A 20,789-nucleotide genomic window follows, 5' to 3' on the forward strand; every position below is an offset into this window, starting at 1 on the left:
AATTGAAGCACTTTTTGCATCGCTTTCAGCTGCGGAGGCCTCGCAGATGCCCCCCTGCTGGGTGGAAAGTCAGAAAGAGCATTTGTTTCCAACCGGATGCCTTTGCAGTCGGAACTCTTAGCCCCAGTCCTTACTGGGAAAGAATGCTGGCAGCTCCCCAGAAACTCCAGTACTTTGCTTTCCTCGTCCTCAAAGATAAATGCTTTTTGGAGAGGTTGGGGGTGCTGCAATGGCTGTCCAAGCCGGTGTTCTGTGCTTGATCTTTTGTGATTTTGCAGATGCTCTCCAACTTGTGGAAGATACACAAAAGTTCACCTCCATTTTGAGCAGCACGCTGGAATGTGCGTGCACCTGCACTCTGCACATGCTCCAAAGTACTCTCCTTGCCTCTCAGTTCTGGAGAGCCAAGTGCTCATTTTCTAAACCTGGGAGTTGCCACCCAGTTAAAACACCAAGTCCCCTCTGAATTTTCATCTTAAAATTACAAGTGGTCAACAACCAAAATATCTGTCCCTCCTAGTGCACCCCCTGGAGAGAAGGGCCTTTACCTTGGCATGTTGTAACGTGACCCCCTCTAATGACTTACATGGCAGATTTAGAAACACCTCCTGGGAAGATCGTTTATGTAGCTGCAATTTAGGTGAAGTAGAATCATCCACACACATTATGTTGCACTGTCCCAGATGTCAAGCACTAAGACAGCAATTTCTCTCTCCCTTGCTTCATGCTAAAACAGGGCATTCTGAGAAAGCTATAATTCAATTCCTTCTAGCAGGTGATGTAGAGCACACAACCCTCTCAGTCGCACAGTTCCTAAACTTGAGTAATTTGAATCGAGCCAAGCTTTCTGTAGCAAGTAATCACTGAGTACATTACATCTTTGGCAATATCTGCAGAGTAATTGATTGTTTTGTTTTTTAAATAATACATGTTTGTATGTAAAATGTATTGTACGTTTGTATCTGTGTGTACACGTAGGTGTGCACATATACATATATTTGTGTACTACTTAGGTTTATATTCTCTCTACGGTTTCCGTACAGAGTCTTCACCTACCAAATGTTTATGCCTAATAAAGGTTGACTTGACTTGACTTGAAAACACCAAGCTTGGTTTTGAAACCGAAATTGGTGCCTGCTCCTTTACCCAGTACAAAAGTGCTTTTTAGCAAGACAGCAGGGCAGAGTCCATGTCTTGTTCACTGGGGCAATCAAGAAGCCGCTCATCTTATCCTTGTAATGGGACCAGCCCTGGGTAACAAGGGTGTCGTTACAGAACATTACACTCAATTAACCAGAGGCCTTTGGTGAAACCAGTGCGCTGACGCATTGCCTGCTGGAGATGTTGCAAGCATGTGTCTCAGGGAGCGGGGAATCTTGAACGACCCTGCTTAGACTTTCATAAGATGAGCAGAAGTGTGTCTGTAGATGTTTGAGCCTTGGTGAGCACTCTTCATTTTCACGCCAATGTTCTATTTTATGTGGCTGTATTCGAGGCTTTCAGGAGGTCCAACAGATGGTTTGCAAACCCTCCTGCAGACATTTGCTTGGAACTTGCAAAAAGACTTGGCCTGATGTCAGCTCATCGGCTGGGATGCTTGCACATCTCAACTGACTCTTGACTGCTGGGAAAGTCGCAGGATTCTTTGCTTGCACAACATGGCAGAAGCTATTTCCCACCCCGCCCGACCTCTTGGAGGGCAGCTGAGCTTGGGTAATTCACCTCTGGCAAAGCTCAGCTTGAAATAAATCCAGATCAAGTTGCGGTGAAGAAGATAAATTGGGAGCCAGAAGACTCAAGTCTCAGCCTCGTATGTCGCTGCTTTGCTTGTGATATGCCACCCAACCCAGGTTTGCAAATAAAAGTACACCCAGTAGACCCACAAATAGTCCTGCTTCCCCAGCAGAGGCCCTGTAAGGAACACGCAGGTTAGAACCTCCAAAACAAACCTAGGAGCTTGTCACATTCACACAGAACATTTTTAGGTGTTCTGGCCTTAGGCAAGCCTCTCTCTACTCAGCCTCCCCAACTACAAAATGGGTATAATAATACTCATATACCATACAGACTGCCTGCATTGCAAACTTGGAAAAGTTTGGTGTCGTCTGCAAACTTTGGTGTCGTCTGCAAACCTTCAGTCTCAGAAGTGTATGGCACAGACTGCAACTAGGCAACGTATGTACAGAATATTGAAAACACGTTAGTACTATAAATGTGTTGCTGTTATCACAAAGGGCCATTTGAAATCAGAAATCACAAAACCTGCCATTTGAAATCACAAAACCTGCCATTTGTTCCACGCAAGCCATTGATACTCCTGCAGGACGGAAAAGCTCGCTCCCTATTTTGGTTTGCATTCACCCCTTAGAATTAAGACACTGGAGGTCAGGACCTCCAAAAACCAACCCAGGAGCCCTGAATTCTCAGCCCTGCCCACTCAAGTCAGCCTCCTTGAACAAGTCAGCAAAAAGTTTCCACTCCTTCACTGGCCATAAAGCTGGCAGCTGCACTTCCTACATTCTTCCCTTTCCTATATTAATGAACATCACAGGATGAAGAACTTTTGCAAGCTGCCTTGATCTGATTTCTTGGCTCTGCTTTTGCAGGAAAAGTGGGTGTGATTGTCAGGAAACTTGTTAAGGGAGCATAGCAGAGCAATAGGTGCATTCATTCTGTTTTCGAGATCAGGTTGAACAATGTTTAACAGCCCCAGTGCTCCACCCCCTGCTTTACAGGTACGAACCCCCTGCATGATCTGGCTCACCTAATGAGATGGAGTACGTGGTTTTGGGGGGCCTCTTCTGGCTGCATGACAATGCCAGCCCCCAAAGGATGATGTGTGAGAGCCAAGATAGCGTAGTGGTTTGGGAGTTGAACTTAAGACCTGGAAGGTCCAGGTTCAAATCCCACTCAGCCATGATGCTTTCTGGGTGGACTTGGACCAGTCTGTCTTTCTATCTCTCTCTTAGCCTCACTTACCTCACAGGGTTGTTGTGAGGACAAAAGGAAAGGAGGAACCCTGAGCTCCTTGGAGGAAGGACAGCACAGAAATGTGAAAAATAAAGTCCAAACAACTGCAAATTCTGATTTCTCAGTGTGGAGGCTGAGGGGGGGGGCTTGGCACAGAGACACTGCTGAGCCCCCCTTTGCCAGCTGCCCTGTGGTTGCTTCTCCACAGACTCCAAGCCCTTCTGCCTCCTGTGTGCCACGTGCCAGGCCACGGTAAGGCGCGTGTGATGAAACAGCACTTGTGACTTTGACCTCTGCTGCCAACTGGTCCAAATCCACAAGGGTGCTGAGCGTCAGCCTTTTCTTACTGCTTAGGCAATCTTTGCATCTCCATGGGCATCAGTGAAAGATTAGCTTCTTTTGGAGAAGTGGGGGGCACATTCCTACCCCCAAAGGAGAGCAAACCAGAAGTTGCTCAGTTCTCCCTCTTGGCCGCTACAATCAATCATTGCCCTTCCTTCCACGTCTCCCTCCCTCCCTCCCTCCCTCCCTTCAATTCCCTTTTAAAACCCCGAGTTAATCCCTTAAAACAAGAGTGAAACTTTAACCAAATGAGCTACTTACTGTTTTACATAAATAATCCACGCAGGGACCCGGCAAAAGCCAGGAGAGGTTTGCCAGGGGGGAGCAGGGAAGGCCGTAAGAGCTTGGCAAAAGGGGGTAGAGCCGTTTCTCAGCGGAGTCAACTTGGACATTTCCCCCTTTTTTGATCATGAAATGGCTTTCCCTAGAAAAACACAAGATTTGATTTCCTCCTAAAAGAGGCTGAAGTAGCAGCCAGCAGGAGAGAGAGCGAGAAAAGACCCTCCATCTTTGGACCACTGCATGGCGCTGCCCTCCGATTGGCACCAAACCAGTTGTGTCCTGAGGAGATCGTTTCAGCCACTCTGACCCACAGTGATCCTGTCCTCTCGTGGAAAAGCAGTGCGTTAGATCCATTCAGACACTCCCTTGAGCCAGGCGGGTTGTCTCCTTCAAGAGCCCAGCAGCAGAGATCTGCCGTGTCGTCCTCAGGTTCCGTCTTGCACCACCGTCCAGCCTGTCATCTTTCCAGCGCACAGCGAACCTCTTGAGCCAGCTCACCTTCATTTTTCTGCCTTCTGACATCTTGCTTTTCTGCAGACAGAATTTGTGTTTTTCGATTAGCAAAGGAGTAAAGTGGTTTGTGGGTTTGGTTTCATTTTTGTTTTGGTTCTGCCTGACTTCTGTTTGGCGCACTTTGTAGGCCACCATGACTTTTGCCGAGTTCCTCGAGCAGGTTGGCGGCATGGGCCGCTTCCAATACGTCCAGACCCTGCTCCTCACCATCCCTGTCCTGCTGATGGCCAGCCACAACCTTCTGCAGAATTTCACTGCCGCCATCCCAGGACATCACTGCCGGATCCACATCGCCACCAACACCACTGGAGGGTACCCAAATGCTACGCACCTGCTGGGAGCAGAGGACCTTCTCAGGGTGGCCATCCCTACCAACAGCAGGCAGCAGCCAGAGAAGTGCCTGCGCTTTGTGTATGCCCAGTGGCACCTTCTCAACCACACCGAGGCCAACGAGGCCAACAAAACCAAGATGGACACAGAGCCTTGTGCTGACGGATGGGTGTATGACAGGACCACGTACAGCTCCACCATCATCACAGAGGTGAGGCGCCATATTGATGTGTTGGGTCCATTTGTGAGATTTGTATCCAGTCTCCCCCCCCCCCCCATACAGAGGGAGCTCAAACTATTTATTTATTTATTTCCCATCTTCCTCCCCAAAGGTACCCAAGGCCACTCGGTCCCATAAAAAGCCATTAAAACAGTACACTGAGACAGCAAAACAAACATAGTTTGATTAAACATTAGGCACAATCCTAACCAACTTTCCAGCACTGGCACAGCTGTGCCAGTGGGGCGTATGCTGCATCCTGCAGTTGAGGTGCAGTCATGGAGGCCTCCCAAGGTAGAGCAATACCTCGGAGTATTGCATTGCCCTTACGTCAGCGCTGGAAAATGAGTTAGGATTGCAGCCATTAAAATAAATTAGACAATGAAGCATCTATATAGAGTTAAACAACAATCAGCAGAAATGTATTGACTGGAGAAGTGAGCTGGAAGAAGCAACGGGGAAGGCGGCTGGGGGGCCGTGCAGGGATGCCAGCCATCTAGCCAAGGGGAAGCCCCAAGGTGGAGCTTACTTGGTGCAGGAGTTCGTCTCTGGAATGCGCAAAGAGTCACATGCAGAATGCTTCTCTCCCCATGACATAAGCAGCAGTGGCAGGTCTGAGCTCTCCAATACCTATTGGCTGCTGGAGTGTCTGGCTCCTTTGTTTGTTTGTCTATCTGGAACGCTGATGTTCATTAGCAAAGTTTGGGAAAGTTCACCAGGGTGGCTTGCAAAGCACAAAAAGTAAAAAGCTAGTCCTGGATGGGAGGGGGACCTTGGATGCCATCTAGTCCAACCTCCTGCTCAGGGTAGGAAACTCAGAGTTACGGCACTCCCTACGGTGGGTTGCCCAGCTTCTGCTTAAAGACCGCCAGCGAGGGGGAGGACCAGGTTGCACTGCCAAACGGCTCCTGCGACTGTTTCTCCTCAAAGCCCCCGAAATGTGCCCTCCTGAAAGATATGCCAGGGCAGCAAACCACACTCTTTCACGGGGCAACCCTCCAGGCCTGTGCAGGGGGTTCTAGAGTCCCCCACTTGGTCTTCTCTTATTGAGGACTAGCGTGTTGAAAACAAAGACAAAAAACAGCTAGTTTTTTGTCAATAACATCAATAGCAAAGAAAATCCCTAGAAGCCACCACCATCACAATTTCTTAAGATGGTCTGTCTTGCCTGGGCTCCTTTTTTGCTTTCGCCTGGACTCCCAAGAGGCCCACCGATATTTTAAAGGGGCAAAAGCAGAGTGTCATATGCTGACATCAGGAAGGAACTCTTGACCATCAGGGTGGTTCAGCAGAGGAACAGATTGCCAAGGGAGATGGTTTATTCGCCCTCACTGCAGATGGTCAATCAGAGGCTGGACGGCCACCTGCTGGAGATGCTCCAGGAGGATTTCCTGCTGCAAGCTGGGGGTTGGGCTAGATGACCGTGTGGGTCCCTTCCATCTGCATGGTTCTATGACTCTGTTCTATGATTCTACTCCCATAAAGGACCCGCCTGGCCAGACTGACCCCTGACCTCTCAATACGAATGGCAATGGCAGCATCTTATGCCCCATCAGTGGGCAGGCAGGCTTTGTCTCCGGTGGTAGCGTTGTGACTGGACCTCATAAAAGTTAGGGCATAATTGAACAGCATTAAGCAAACTGGAGGATTTAGGTCTTGCAGAGAGCTGGGTGCTTGCAAAATCCTACAAGGATAGAACTCATCTGGCCTCCTTCTCAGGAATCCCAGCAAACAGCAGGCCTGGGCCGGTCCATCAGAAACTGACCAGTGGTCCACTTCTGGGCTGTAGTCCTTCCACCCCTCTCTGTCTCAGACTAAGATCTGGGTCATTTCTTGTCGCCAAATTCCTGGAAGGACAAGTCTCCCTCTGGATCATACTAGCGCCACTTCACCAGCGTCTTCCAGCAGACCCAAGGGGTTAAGCATCCAGAGCCACATGGGGTGTTGATCTCTGACACGTAAACAGGCAGCAACGGACAGCCCCCTCCCCGCCACAAGCGCTGTCCAAAAGTCCCTGCTGGGAACAGAGGAATTTGAAAGCAGTGGGAGATGCAGCCAGCAGAGATCCAAGGGAAGGAATAGCTGATTTTTCTGCAAACAAATGTGTCCTGTATTTTGGTCCCCTCCCTGTTGCTTGCACATAAAGGACCACTGGGTTTGCCATGCTGGTTTTGGAGGTGACTTCAGTGCATCAGGCTTTCTGGTCTAAGCGGAGGAACCCTGGTGTTCCAACCACCCCCAGGCCCAGGAGGGAGGGATTGGCCCTTGTCTCTCTGTGATCACGTCTGCTTTTAACTGGAAAAAGCCTAGGCATGTTGATCAGTTTCTCTAACATAAATGCCACTGAATCTGAGTATAATCCCTGCAAAAACAGCAACATGGAGCCTCTGGGACCTCTGGTTGAAGCTGCCCACAAGCGGGCTCCATAGGAGGCAGCACTGAGAACCTTGAAAGGCTAGATTTCCTGCAAGCTGCCACTCGCATCATGTGCCGTAGACATCTAGCAGCTTGTGACAAGAGGCAGGGAAGTCCATGGGGTCGCTACTCAATAGCTAGAGCTTCCTGCGTTTCCAGGGCGAAGCCATCAGACAGGCATGGAAGGGAGTGAAGCAATACTGTGTATGAAACACGGGCAAACTGTGCACGATTGCAGTGGTGATGATTTCCTGGGAGTTGCCTGGCCTTTCCCGAGCTCAGGACTCTCCTGTTATCCGTGCACGTTGCTCCTGAACCTTTTCATGCTGATCTAACCTTTTTTTTTTTTTTTTTCCAAACAGTGGGATCTGGTCTGTGACCTACGGAAGCTCCGGGAGATGGCCCAGTCCATCTACATGACGGGGGTCCTGCTGGGAGCACTGGTTCTTGGGGGACTGGCCGACAGGTGAGCTGGCAGGGTCTGGGAGCACCATCCCTCAAGGGTTTTCCCCATTGTCTGCCAGTTTACTGAGTCTGCAGGGCAGCAGGCAGGCAGATGGAGGTTGCCCAAGCAGGGGTTTCTGTGCAGACACAGGGGAGCAACCACGATAGGCTGCGCGGGCACTTATGCCTCCCCCAGTCATTGAGTTGCTTGCAGAGCTGGGAGAGCATGATTGAGAATGTAAGGGAGGAGTCCAGCCAAAGGCCACTCCCTTGCAGCTGGCATTCAGAGATGGGCTACTCCAAAACCAGGAGACTGCATGTACCCATCATGGCTTGTAACATGGACTTTTCTTCCAGAAATATGTCTTTGAAGGGCATCTAGGCCAATGCCATCACCGCATCCAACAACACCTCCACCAGTCAGCAGAAAAACAGGGACCTTCCTTTTTCCTCTTCTGCCATTAGTCAAAGGGTTGGGATGGCCCCAGATGGGACCTGGGCCCACCCACTGCCCACCTCTCCTGGAGGGCTCGGCACCTCCTAGCACCTGCAGTGGCACATCAAATGCAGGGCACCAACCTCTCTGCCATTCCTCCTCCCACTTCTGGGATTTGAAAAATAATTTCCCTCAATTTCCCTGAGTGGAAGAGGAGAGGAGAGGAGAAAGGAGAGGAGAGCGGCAGGCTAGAGTGTCTGGTTCAAAACGGAAGAAGAGAATGGAGAGCAAGAGGAAACATGGAGGGGAGGAAAGTGGTGGGCTAGAGAGTCTGGTTCAAAAAGGAAGAGGGGAATGGAGCGGTAGGAAGAGCATGGAGGAGAGGAGAGTGGTGGGCTAGACTGCTGGAAGCACACCCCTCCTCAACACGTCCCTTCTGCTCCATTCTCCTCTATTTCCAAACCTGGGAGAACAAGGAACAAGAAGGTGGAGAGACGCAGGTGCCCCCCGTCTCTCTGCACCTTCCTGTTTTTTAGGCCTGATGGGCTGCCTCGGTTGGCCTCATGAAAGGGCCGGTCCTGCTAGCTTGAAGGAGGCCCGAGATGTGGCATCAGGCCGATGAGTGTAACTGGCTTGTTTGGCCGTTTTTGCTCACTTCAGTGTTCCTGCAGGTTTGGCCGCAAAGCCATCATCATGTGGTCCTTCCTGCAAATGGCTGTGACGGGGTCCTGCGCGGCTTTCTCCCCCAACTACGTCTCTTTCTGCATCTTCCGGTTTCTGAGCGGCATGGCGCTCTCGGGGTTTGGCCTCAGCATCGCCTGCTTGAGTAAGAGCCTCTCCTTCTGTGGCGGTGGGCGTGACAGGGGCAGTTTGGCTGAACTTTGGAAAATGGAGTTTCAGACCACACCTTAGCTTAGAACATGGTGTTCTTTGGAGAATGCATCAAGTTCAGGGCTGCAAGGCCTGGCGCTGCATCTTCTGGAAAGGGCTAGACCAGCTGATGGGGAGATGTTTGCAGCTGGCTGTTTGCTGTCACTGTGCGAGCCACTGCTGCTTTGTGTGTGGGGCAGTCCTTCTTATTGCAGACCCTGGCACCTCTGGCGTAGTGTGATCTGTGCTGACCGGCAGTGGTTATTGACAGTTTCAGGCAGAGGGATCATCCCTGGGAACGCTGCCAGGGCTTGAAGCTTCTACATGTCAAACAGGCCGTGGTGTAGCTAGATCATTTGACAACCGGGGCCCATAAATTTTTGACACCCCCACCCATACAACAAAATTAATTAATTTGAGCTTCAAGTCCAGGTGGGAGCCCAGGTCTACCCACCCAGCAAACCTCAGCCACAGAGGCCAAAGTTCAGCTGGGAGCCCAGGTCTACCTGCTTGGTTGACCTGGACTCTGGAGTTAAGAGAGCTCATGCCCCTCCCCACAAACACTGGATCCGTCGCCAACTCAGTTACATGCTGCCCCTGTATCTGGAGGTTCAAGGTAGTCATCATAGTTAATAACCACTGATAGACTAAAGTCCACCATCAATATTTAGAATCCACTTTAAAAGTCATCTAAGCCAGTGACCAGCAACACGCAGCCTTCCCACCTGTGGCATCACTAGGTTGGTGTCACCCAGTCTGGTAATAATAAGATGGTATTATTGCAAAAAACCACAATTTTGGTCACTGGTGGTGTCACCCCCCCACCGAGGGTGTCACCTTTTTAACACTTCATTGGTTCCATGCGATGTCATCACAACATCTCATTGGCTCTTCAAATAATCAGTTTCGTTGGTCCATTTTGAGTTAAGGATATCTACTTTTTGTTACATAAGACAGTTACTTTGTGTTTTCTGATTTTTTGGCCGTAACTTTTGATAGAATGGAAATATTTCACTCTGGTGTTTTTCATTGCATTCTGCTATAAATTACGCATGGAATGGTATATAACATGATGGTGTTACTCCTAATAACAGCAGTTTTAGCGATTTGGTCCCTAGTGGTGTCACCCCCTGCAGCTTGGTACCCAGGGGTTGGGGTCCCTGCCCCCCATTTGTATGCCACTGCAAACAGGGCTGTACCCCAGAGCTGCAGCCCCTCCCTGCCCACAGACTTCTATAATATCTGACACAGTTGCTATTCATCCCTTTGGCTTTGTTAGTGAGAGCGGCAGAGAGGCTGCCCTTAGCATCTGATCTGTGTCACCAACGGTTTGCTTTTGGTGCAGACGGGAGGGCTGGAAGCAGCCCTCGGAGGGGCACCCCTGTTGAATCCACGCTTATCAGAACTGGGTCCACTGCACCAGTGTGATGGCTGGGAATTTGGAGCCCTGTGCCAGCCAAACAGCAAGCCTGGGCTGGACAGACCAGTGTCCTTGGTTCAGCTAAAGGAGGACTGGGCAAAAGATGTGTAGATGCGAAGGCCCAGCTAGCCGGAGTGGGTGCCTTCTGAATGGTGTCCCCTTCCCTTCCAGTCGTGGAGTGGATCCCCACCCAGTTCCGCACCATCACAATTGCGTTCACGGGTTTCGCGTACACGGCAGGCCAGATCCTCCTCGCAGGCGTGTCCTACAGCGTCCGGGACTGGCGTTGGCTGCAGCTGGCTGTGTCGGCGCCGTTCTTCCTCTTCCTCCTCTACTCCTGGTAAGTGCTGCCAAGGCAGGGCCTCTCTCCTTTGTCTTCCCAGTGCTGCAGCCAGAGGGATGGGGAAACAGTAGTGTGCAATGGTTGGAGGAGGAGTGGGAAGCGACATTCATGGGAAGTCCCCAGGGCATGGTCTACAGGAAGCCTTGCTGGGTCTGCTTGGAGCCTGGGTGGGGGGTGGGGCTGTCTGGAGCAGGGCTGGCCTGAGACAGTATGCCAAACGTGGAGGAGAGTGATGGAGTCCAGGCTGGCCTTAGGAGCTGCGGGGTCCAGCCAGAAACATTTCTGGCGAGGCCCAGGTTGACAGCCAAGGTCTGTAGAATCTTAAAAATGTCAATATATTATGGACTTTACATCTCTCGGGCAGAATGGAAAGCATTCAGAATGTGCATTTTAAAAGCGCATGCAGGTTAATGGGCCAAATGGATCTCAGCACATTTTAATGCAAAATTGCATACATGGAAGCCTACAAGTGAGTGTATTTGACAAGACTAGAGTAGGTTGTGCTAGTGCAAGGGGCCCTTAGGCACAGAGCCCAGCTGGGAGCAAGCCGGCCCTGGGTGGGGTTAGACACTGGATGGAAGCATGTGCCCCCCGCCAGTCTCCCTGAACTGGCCCTCAACCAGATGCAAGCCGGAGCCAAGGAATGGAAGAGCAGTGTGATACACACAAGGCAGAGAAGGGGAGGCATTTTAAGGGCCTTCAGAGTCAAACAAAATACACGAGAGTACCGTAGAAAACACTGTTGTGTGGAAAATGGCCAATGCTGTGGGGTTAAGTCCAGGAGGAACGATCTGTTGCCTCCGAGGTCAATGCCTCGGAGTTTTGAAAGAGGTGAGATTGATTTGGCGAACAAGAGCCTGTCCCAGGGTTTCCCCACCATTCGTGACTGGCCCAGTCGGGAGGCTAACGGAGGCAGTTGCCTCAGGAAGGGAATTGGCAGAGGGTGTTGACTTCCCTCCTTCCTTCTGCCTGCCTTCACTTCCCCTCCTCCCAGAGAAGAGGGGAATGGGGCAGAAGAGGAAGTGCGGAGGTCTCAAAATCAAGCCCACTGTTCTCCTCTCCTCCTCGCTCCCTCAGCTGCTCTAGCCTGTTCCTCTCCTCTCCCTGCTTCCCCTCCTGCTGCTTTTTCGTCTCCTTTTCATTTCCAGGGAGCAGGAGGAGTGGCGGAAGTGGGCAGTGATGCACCACAAGCAGCGGGGCAGCAGCTGATGCCCCGTTAAGGTGCTGGGGGATCTCTGGCTGGCCCCAGAGCGGTTTCGGGAATGATCTCGGGTGTCGGCTGAGGTGACGCGGCTGGTCTCCTTCCTGCACAGGTGGTTTGCAGAGTCCGCCCGCTGGCTCCTCCTGTCCAAAAAGGCCGACCGGGCCGTCCCGATTCTCCAGAGGGTTGCGCGCATCAATGGGAAGGAGGAAGCTGGAGCTCAGATCACTGCTGAGGTGAGGAGGAGAGGGGCAGAGGTGGCCCAGCTGTGTCCTTGGCTTTGCACTCGTCCTGCCTTGGGACTGGCACGGGGCCTTCTGCAACCCCTGGTCCAAGAGGAACAGGCCCCAAACTGCCTTATCCTGAGTCAGGCCCTTGGTCTTGATAGCTGAGCGTTGCCAAGCACTGACTGGCAGCATTGCTCCAGGGTGCCAGGCAGGGGGTATATCCCAGGCAGGCCTCCCTGGAATTGTGCCAGGGATTGGACAGGGCAGGGCGTCTGAGAGGAGTTTTATCAGGGGGTACAAAGTTTCTTTTGGGCCCCTTTCCTTCTCCATTGGATCATAATTTCTACAAATTACAATTACTTTTGCGACACTCTTGGGACGGCGCAAGGGACTTGCACCCCATAATTTTATATGCAATCCTAAGGGAGAGTTGGGCCAGTGCAAGTCCCTTGTGCCGGCTCAAGAGTGTTGCAAAAGTGCCGTAAAGCACTTTTGCACCACTTTGAAGGAAGTTAGGCCAGCGCATGGATGTGCACTGGCCTCTCCGTGCTGCCGTGAGCCCTGGAGGATGGGTGAGTTGCGCCGGCCGAGCTCGGTTCGTGCAGGGGTCGGGGTGTGTGTGGGGAGAAGGAGGGAGGGAGGTGTTCCGGGGTGGGGGGAGGGTGGGCGGTGGGCATTCCTGGGGGCGGGCGAGCGAGGAGTGGGAGGCCAGGCTGGGACGATCCCTGGGCGGGCACGGAGCAGCCTCTGGTGCTGTTCTGCTCGGATCTGCACCACCTCCTGCGGTGGCTCAGATGCAAGTAGACCCATTGATATGGGGTCAGGGGAAGCAATTCTCCTTGCCGTGAGCTGTGCTGCCTTTGGCCCCAAACGTGCACTGGGTACAGCGCAGGCACACCAGCCGACCTGCCTGTTGCCAGCACAAGTCGGGATTGGGCTGTTCGCAGCTTTACACAAAATGTGAATGCCAGTCTTCACACAAGTAGAGGCGTACATTTTCTGAAAACCCACCAAAGCCCCTCCTTTGGCTCTCAGCCCCCCTCTTTTCACCCCAGGCCCAGGTATGATGAGGCCCTCGCTCATGAGCCCTGGGGAGACCAGAAAATGTAAGATCCCAGGAAATTCTCAGGCCCCCTTTTTGACGCCAGGCCTGGGTACAATTTACCCCTCATGGGCTCTGGGACTGGGGACTTTCTGCACGCACAGCTGAGCCGTGGCCCGTCTTCCTTCCTGATAAGCACGTTTTAAACCATGAGAACAGGCACCTCCAGTGCTTCCCCTCCAGAGGAAATGCTCTTCTCATGCATCAGTCAGAACTGCCCGTTGTGCAAAAGGAAGCGGGGAAGGAAAGCAGTTGGACTGTCAAAGCCCTGCGTTTGCATGCAGTGGGGTGAGCCCATCTGGGAAGCCTGGGACACCCTGGAGAAAGGCTGAGGCCACCATCTTTGTTTCCCAACAAACGGCCCCCCCCCGGCGCTGCGTGCCTGGGGCACTGTGCAGAGCAAAGGTGGAGTGGCCACCATCAGCACAGCCCCTCCTCCAGGCCCAGCATTGTTCAAGTGAGGGGCTCCACCAACCCAGCTGCCCCAGCAGCTCCCCAAGGATGCCACGTAGGGGTGCCGGGCCTGGATGTCGGCATCACTAAACAGCCTCTTAGAGGGGCACACAAAACAGTCGTTCCCAAAAGCCAGCCCTGGGACCACGTCCGAGTCTCTCACTGTCAACCGGATGGTGTTCTAGCCCAGTGGGAAGAAGTCGCAGTGTGTAGCGAGCGACTTGGCGGGCACCAAAGCCTGGGGTTAGATCTGCCGGCCTTTCATCCCTGCCTTTGACCACAGATCCTGCTATCCAACATGGAGAGTGAGCTGGCCAGTGTCAAGGCCTCGTACACCATCTCGGACTTGGTGAGGACGCCAGCCATCCGGCACATCTTCTGCTGCCTCTCTGTGGTGTGGTGAGTTGACCTCCTGTCTCTGCATCCGCTTCCAAGCATCGTTTCCCACCTTCCGACCCCAGTTAAAGGATCAGCCGCACAGCAGCGCGTTCGTGTTGGAACCTCTCTGAGCCGCCAGGTCGCTTGCCAAGCTTTCGGGAGTGCTTTGGAACATCTGCACCAACCCCTTGCAAAGGTTCACGCTTTTGCGAGCCTTCTCTGGAAATGTCTGCAAAAGTTCGAGCCCGTTTCAAGCGACACGCTGGGGTTCTCGTGCATCCCTTCCTTCTCCCCTGTTGAATCCAGGGAATGGGGGGAAGCAACAGAGGAGGAGGCGGGCACCCGTCTAGGGAAAGGAACTGGCACTGGGTGCACAGCCTCGAGTGCCAGGAGGTTTTGGCCTGACGCTAAAGGCCTAAAGAGATGTTGTTGGTTCCTAGCAGTGGAAACAAAATGTTCACACAAACACACCCTGCGATCCCAAACTGACTCTCGTGTCCTCTTGAGCCCTGTCTTGTGTCCTCCGTCCTTGCAGGTTCTCCACCAGCTTCTCCTACTACGGGCTGGCCATGGACCTCCAGAATTTTGGGGTCAGCATCTACCTCCTTCAGTTGATCTTTGGAGCTGTAGACATTCCAGCCAAAGTGATCGGAACCATCACCATGAGCTACATTGGGCGGAAGGTCAGCCTGGCATCCTTCCTCATCGTGTCCGGCCTCGTCATCATCATCAACATCTTTGTGCCGACAGGTGAGTCTTGGCCCAGTTGCCCTCAGGTCTTATAGATGATCTTATGGAGGCCTCCAGCCAGAGACTGCTGAGATAGAAGGTCCAAACGAACAGCACAGACATCCTGCCTTCCACTGCGCGTGGCCTCCCTAAAGCCAGGCACTGGCACAAGTCCGTATCCTGCCCTCGCAGCCTGTTTAAAATCCTGTGGCAGGCATTTGCTCTGTGGGATGCCATAATTGTTGTGTGTTTTCCAGACTCTTCTCATGTAAACAGTCCTTGGGTCCTAAATCTCGCACTGTGCTCTGTGATGGTTCATTCACACGGACACTTCTGCAAAGCAACCCTGGAGGAGAGAATGGCTCGGGGTGGAGTGGGAGAAATCTCCTCGCCAGGCGATGTGTCCAAGTCATGCCGAGTTGGTCTCTCTTTCCCCAGAGCTGCAGGGAGTGCGGACAGCGCTGGCTGTCATTGGGAAGGGGTGTCTTTCGGCAGCCTTCAACTGTGTCTTCCTCTTCACCACAGAGCTCTACCCCACACCCATCAGGTGAGGAGCCCCTTGCAAGCACTCTTCCTGCTCCAGAGGCTACAGAAGCAAAGCGGGTGCTTGAGCATGGAGGGCAAACCAGGCGGATCAGTTCTCGCACTGACCGCTTGGCACAGCAGTGCCCGCAGGGTCCTGCAGATCTCCCTTGCTGACACCCCTTCTCCATCCCAGGCAGACCGGCCTTGGCTTTGGCAGCACAATGGCTCGGGTCGGTGGCATCGTCTCCCCGCTGGCAAAGATGATGGAGGACTACTACTCCTTCCTCCCTCCGGCCGTGTACGGAGTGGTCCCCATTGTGTCAGGCATCACCGCCTGCTTCCTGCCAGAGACACTGAACATCCCGCTGCCAGACACCGTTGAGGAAGTGGAGCTCAGGTGAGTGCCATTGGAAGGGAAGCTGTCGACTCGATGTTGTCGGGGCTGTGGGCAGCCTGGCCTCACTGGGACTGGTGAAGCACCAAGAGCTTCCTACCCATTGAAACCGACAAAGCCAGGGTGCAACTGGAGAACAGGCAGATTTCTCCTGTCCCGGAAGGTTCCGGAGGTTGCATGCAGGACCTCTGCTGAGTGCAGCAGAATCAAGGTGTAGATGAAGCAGGATAGATACGTGCCGCTTATTGATAAAAGCTGTTCTCCAAGCAGCTGCTGTAGCAAAAGGAACCAGAAGACGATTCCCTGACCCAAAGGGGCTCTCCATTCGGGGCGCATGAGCCCCACCCCCAGTATTTGGTTTGCAGCAGGTGAGGTGGAGAAGGCAGTGGTGAGCAGAGACTGGCTGCAGCGAGACCCGGGTCCAGACACCCTCCCTGCTCCCCACGTCCTTGAGAGGAGCCACTCTTGGAGTTCCGATTCTGGTTCTGTTGGGCAAAGTCAAAAGCAGCGGAACCAGGATGGACCCTGGTGGGGAAGCCAGGATGAGGCCTGAGGAGAGGGAAGCCGGGGGGCAAAATCCCCAGGGCCTGGGCCTCCAGACCTGACAAAACAAACTGTACAATACAAAACAAATGTATGACAAAATAGAGGTGGGTACCACAGCTGCAGTCTGTCCGGGGCAGCATTTCCACAACAGCTTTAATCCACTTCCAGTGCATTTAGGAAGGGGGCCCCAATCAGGCATCTCATCCTGGACCCAAGGCCAGCTGTCAGCAGCCCTGAGCAGGAGCTGGACTGGCTTCCCAGATCCCAGCACGGATCTGACTGTTTGGACTTGAAATACAAGCTGCACAGTAACCTGAGAGAGAAGCCTGTGGATTCGGAGCAAGAGATGTTGGACAGAGTGAGGAGGGAGGGGAGAGAAAGGAGCAGGACTTCGCCAGCACTCACTGCTGCATCTTTCCTGCCAGGTTCCGGAAGAAGAAGGAGGGAATGTCTGCAGTGGCCCAAGAGAAGATTCTGCTCCACAGCCAGGAGAAAGCCTTCTTCAAAGAGGCCTGCTGACCCACACAAGTCTCCGCACCCCTTCTGGCCCATTGACTGAGACTGGAAGGGAGGCTCTCCAAATCCACCACTTACTGCTTCTTTAGTACCCACCCAGCAATCACCTGACAAAGGGGAGGAACCGCGAGAGGAAGAAGAGGCACATGCTCTGGACATGCTTAAGGCACCAGGGAAAATAGAAAATGAAGAAAAGCACTTTATTTAGTTTACTTCTTGCTCTTTTCCAGTATCAAGCCAGAGCCCCAAGTTTAAGGGTGTCACAAGCAAAGCTGAATGGGAGACAGGCTTTCCTGATTTCCAAAACCTGGTTTGCAAGGCCAGGCAACCTCAGTGCATAATACCAAAGATGGGAGTGCCACTAAGCATGTGCAGAGTGCATTTCCTCACCATTGAGTAGCCACAACAGGGATGGTGTCCTCTTTACAGAACACAGCCAAGGCTGCACTAATTTCAACCCAGTGATAAGCTTCCATTGGCCTCTCTAAGTCAGTTTGTATTGATTGACAGGTTCTGCCAGAGGTTTTGTTTGGGGGGGAGTTTGATGTTTCTCATTGGCTGCTGACGGCCAATGAGATGAGGGTGCAGGGGCTAAATTGTACCTGGTCCCAGGGCCAAATACGGAACCCCGGAGCCAAAAGAGGGGGGCTGAAAATTTCCTGGGATCTTACATTTTCCAGTCTCACCAGGACCCATGAGAAGAGTGTGCAGGGGGTACGTCATACCTGGGCCCAAGTAAAGCGGTCCTGGGAGCCAACGAAGAGGGACCAGAAATTTCCTGGGAGCTCAGAAAATGGTTGCATGTATTGTGTGAAGACTTCCACCCACATTTGGTGTAAGCCTACTCAGTTTTCTATATCGTGATTCGTAGAAATTATGATCCAGTGCAGAAGGGAAGGGGTCCAAGAGAAACTTTGCGCTACCTGATAAAATTCCTCTCAGAGGCCCTGCTGCTGCCTAAGATCTTTTGGAACAGAAGGCCAGGAACAGAGGGGGCCAAGAGGAAGCCTACAGCAGGATGGCAATTACAATGAGCAGACTCTTGGATTGTGCGTGAAGAGGAATCTGATCTTGTAGTAAGAAGTTCCCAGTACACCTGAGATGGTGCCTGTTCTCCGATGCTTCATCTGTGGTGGTGGGCAGCTCTTCCAGAGGACAGAGAGTGGGGCCAGCAACCCAAGACAGAGGCTGAGCAGTGAACCAAGTGCCACCTCCACGTTCACTGCTTCTTCTCCTTAGCAGATTCAAAAGGTAGAGGGAAATACCAGAGAGAACAGGAGAGAAGAATGGTAGGCTCGAGCGCTGGATTCAAAAGAAAGAGGGGATTGGAGAAGAGGAAGTGTGGAGGAGAGTGGTAGGCTAGAAGACACTCCTTCGCACTTCCTGTTTACACCATTCCCCTTTTTCAAATTTTGGGAGCGAAGGAGGCGGAGCAGGGGAGAAGCCGGAAAGAGAAGACTTCCGTTTGCCGCAGTCCCAGGTGTCACTTCAGAGCTGACCCCAAAAAGCCCATTTCCAAGCTCTCACAGAAACGAGGCCAAACCGTGATCAGGTTCATTAATTAACAATCAGCTCCTTTCAGGAAATTCACAGCAGTCCTGGGGCCGGGGGGGGGGGTCCATTCGAGGCTGAAACAGTTTCCTTGTGTCATTCCTAGTCCCTGAAAGCTTATTCCCCTCCCCACAAAGGCAAGCGTCTGACTATCCTTCTAACCGTGTCCAGATCAGATGACTGTTTTAGTTTCCGGATATTTTTTCAGTGGTGAGAACAGTGGATCAAAAACATCTCAAGTGCTTTTGATTTATTCACTTTTCTGTACTTGCCTCCCCTGTTCCTCCTTGGATTGGAAAGGGGAACAGAGAGGAAGAGCAAGTGTGGAGGAGGAGGAGAGGATCTCCAAATGTAGGCCATCTCCAAAGAATGCGGTTCTCTATGTCTGTCGTAGACATATCCATGCCTGACAATCACGCCCAAGTCTTTGCATAGTTAGGCTGATGTCCTCAAGAACCTACGAAGAGCCCTGCTGGATTAGGCCCAGGGCCCATCTAGTCCAGCTTCCTGTATCTTGCAGTGGCCCACCAGATGCCTCAGGGAGCACCCAAGTCAACAAAATACCTGTTGCCACTCCCTCACATCCAGCACTCAGAGATCAGCCTACTTCTAAAACCTGTGATGGGCTTTTCTTCCATCTCTCTGTCCAATTCCCTTTTTAAATTCCCTTTAAAGGCCAGATGCCATCACCGCATCCTGTGGCAAGGAGTTCCCCAGATCTCTATCATAGAATCATAGAGTTGGAAGGGACCTAATAAATCATCTAGTCCAACCCCCTGCCTTTGCAGGAAACCCTCTTAGAGCATCTCCAGCAGGTGCTTGTCGAGCCTTGCTTGAAGATCTCCAGTGAGGGAGAGTCCACTGCCTCTCTCGTCAATCTGTTCCACCCCAAACTGCCCTGACCATCAGGAATTTTTCCTCTCTTGCAGTTGTACCCACTGGCTCTAGTTCTGCTTTCAGAGACAGCTGAGAATAAATTATTCCTCTTCCGTATGACAGGTATTTGAAGAGAGCTCTCAGATCCCCTCTCAGCCAGGCTGAACATGCCCAGTTCCCTCAGCCTTTCCTCGCAGGGCTTGTCCTCCAGCCCCTGATCATCCTTGTCGCTCTCCTCTGACCCTGCTCCAGTTTGGCTGCATCTTTCTTCAAGCCCAGACAATCTCTGATGCCTCCTGTAGAATACGCACCCTGTTCAAGAGATCCCAAGACTCACCTGCTTTCAACATCAATCCACAATTTACAGAACCCTCAGCTTGTAAACATCTTGAGAGTAGGAGCAAATACAACGAGCCTGCAGTACAGTTGTGAAGTTGCATTATGGATTTGGGGCTATGGTTGTGAATGTCATCTGCTTTCTGACTTTTGTGAAAGTCAGCTGCTTTCTCTCATGTGGAGCACTGGCTGGCAGCAACAGAAACTATCAGGCAAAGAATTAACAATCAAAGATGCATTATTATTATTAAAAAAATTTGTGTGCTGCTTCTCAACAAATAGTTCGCCAAGCAAAATGTGAGCATGTAAATAATCTTGACCTGCTTGGAAGATCCTGCTACACCCATCAGCTGCTTCCGAGTCAGACTTTTTTTCTGTCTAATCCAGCATTGTCACCCCGGACTGGCAGCAGCTCTAAGGATTTCAGAAAAGGCATTTTCTCTGCCCGACCTGAGATGCTTCCTGGAGATGTTCCCGGGGATCATTCTCACCCCTCAATGACACTTTCCGATAGGGCTTTACACTCCATCACAGGATTGCGTGTGAGTGATCCCTCTTGAAAAGGGGATTGGGGAGCCCTGGAAAAGCCATCCCTGAAACCTGTAAAAAGGGAGGGGCTTCCCAAATGGCTGCTCTTCAGTGCCATTTTCTCGGCTCGGTGAGAGGAAACCACCCTAACCAAACAGGGACCCCAACATAGCGAAGAAGTCATGGGAAGAAGGAGCCTGACGTTGCCAGGGAGTGATTTCATGGCCCATTCTTGCTCTTCACTGCTGGTGGACAGGGATGGCACCCGACTGCCGGAACTCCCTTACTCTGTCCCACCCAATGGGTCTCCTCTAGCTCAGTGGAGCCTCTGGCATGCATGCAAATCATCTCAGGTTCAGTCCCCAGCATTTCCAGGTAGAAAAACTGTTAATTCTGAAACCCTGAGAGCTGCGGCCATTGGAGGTGGTGCCAGAGAAATGAGAGGTTGAATGCAGTGCCAGGTCTGGGAAGGTTGAAGGCCACCCTGTAGCCGCTGGGCTTGGCTGGTGGAAAGTGCTGTGTTGCTCTTTCATGGAAAAGAGTGAGAGGGCAAAACGAAAGAGTGAGACACCGTTAACTGTTGCGATTCCTGGAACTTCTTTCTTGGCAAGGAGTCTGGCTCCCTGCCCTGTCCCTCCGGGCTCACTCCAGAGATTCCTCTGGTACCCGCACACTTCGAGTCACTGCTGCAAATCGTTTGCCGTTCTCTCCTGTGTCCTCACTCACTCTGAAGACAAATCTGTCAAAAATTGTGGTCATGATGTGCCTGCTCCCTTGTGGGCACTGAAGAGATCCGAGGAACAGATCTGAGCAAGGCTGTCTTCACTAAGGGAACAACTGCA

At 52.1% G+C, this 20,789-nt stretch overlaps 1 protein-coding gene across 1 annotated transcript; it reads left to right on the top strand.

Moving 5' to 3' along the window:
* The first annotated feature begins 4,240 nt into the window (after window positions 1–4,240).
* Window positions 4,241–17,949, top strand: LOC136635103 (solute carrier family 22 member 6-A-like). Its single transcript, XM_066610211.1, has 10 exons — window positions 4,241–4,648; window positions 7,435–7,538; window positions 8,624–8,778; window positions 10,414–10,582; window positions 11,899–12,022; window positions 13,852–13,967; window positions 14,482–14,696; window positions 15,114–15,222; window positions 15,394–15,591; window positions 17,937–17,949. Exons 1-10 carry the CDS (start codon window positions 4,241–4,243, stop codon window positions 17,947–17,949), a joined length of 1,611 nt encoding a protein of 536 aa, XP_066466308.1.
* Window positions 17,950–20,789: the final 2,840 nt, after the last annotated feature.

The sequence above is a fragment of the Tiliqua scincoides genome, chromosome 15 (assembly GCF_035046505.1).
Source record: "Tiliqua scincoides isolate rTilSci1 chromosome 15, rTilSci1.hap2, whole genome shotgun sequence".
Classification (NCBI taxonomy): domain Eukaryota; kingdom Metazoa; phylum Chordata; class Lepidosauria; order Squamata; family Scincidae; genus Tiliqua; species Tiliqua scincoides.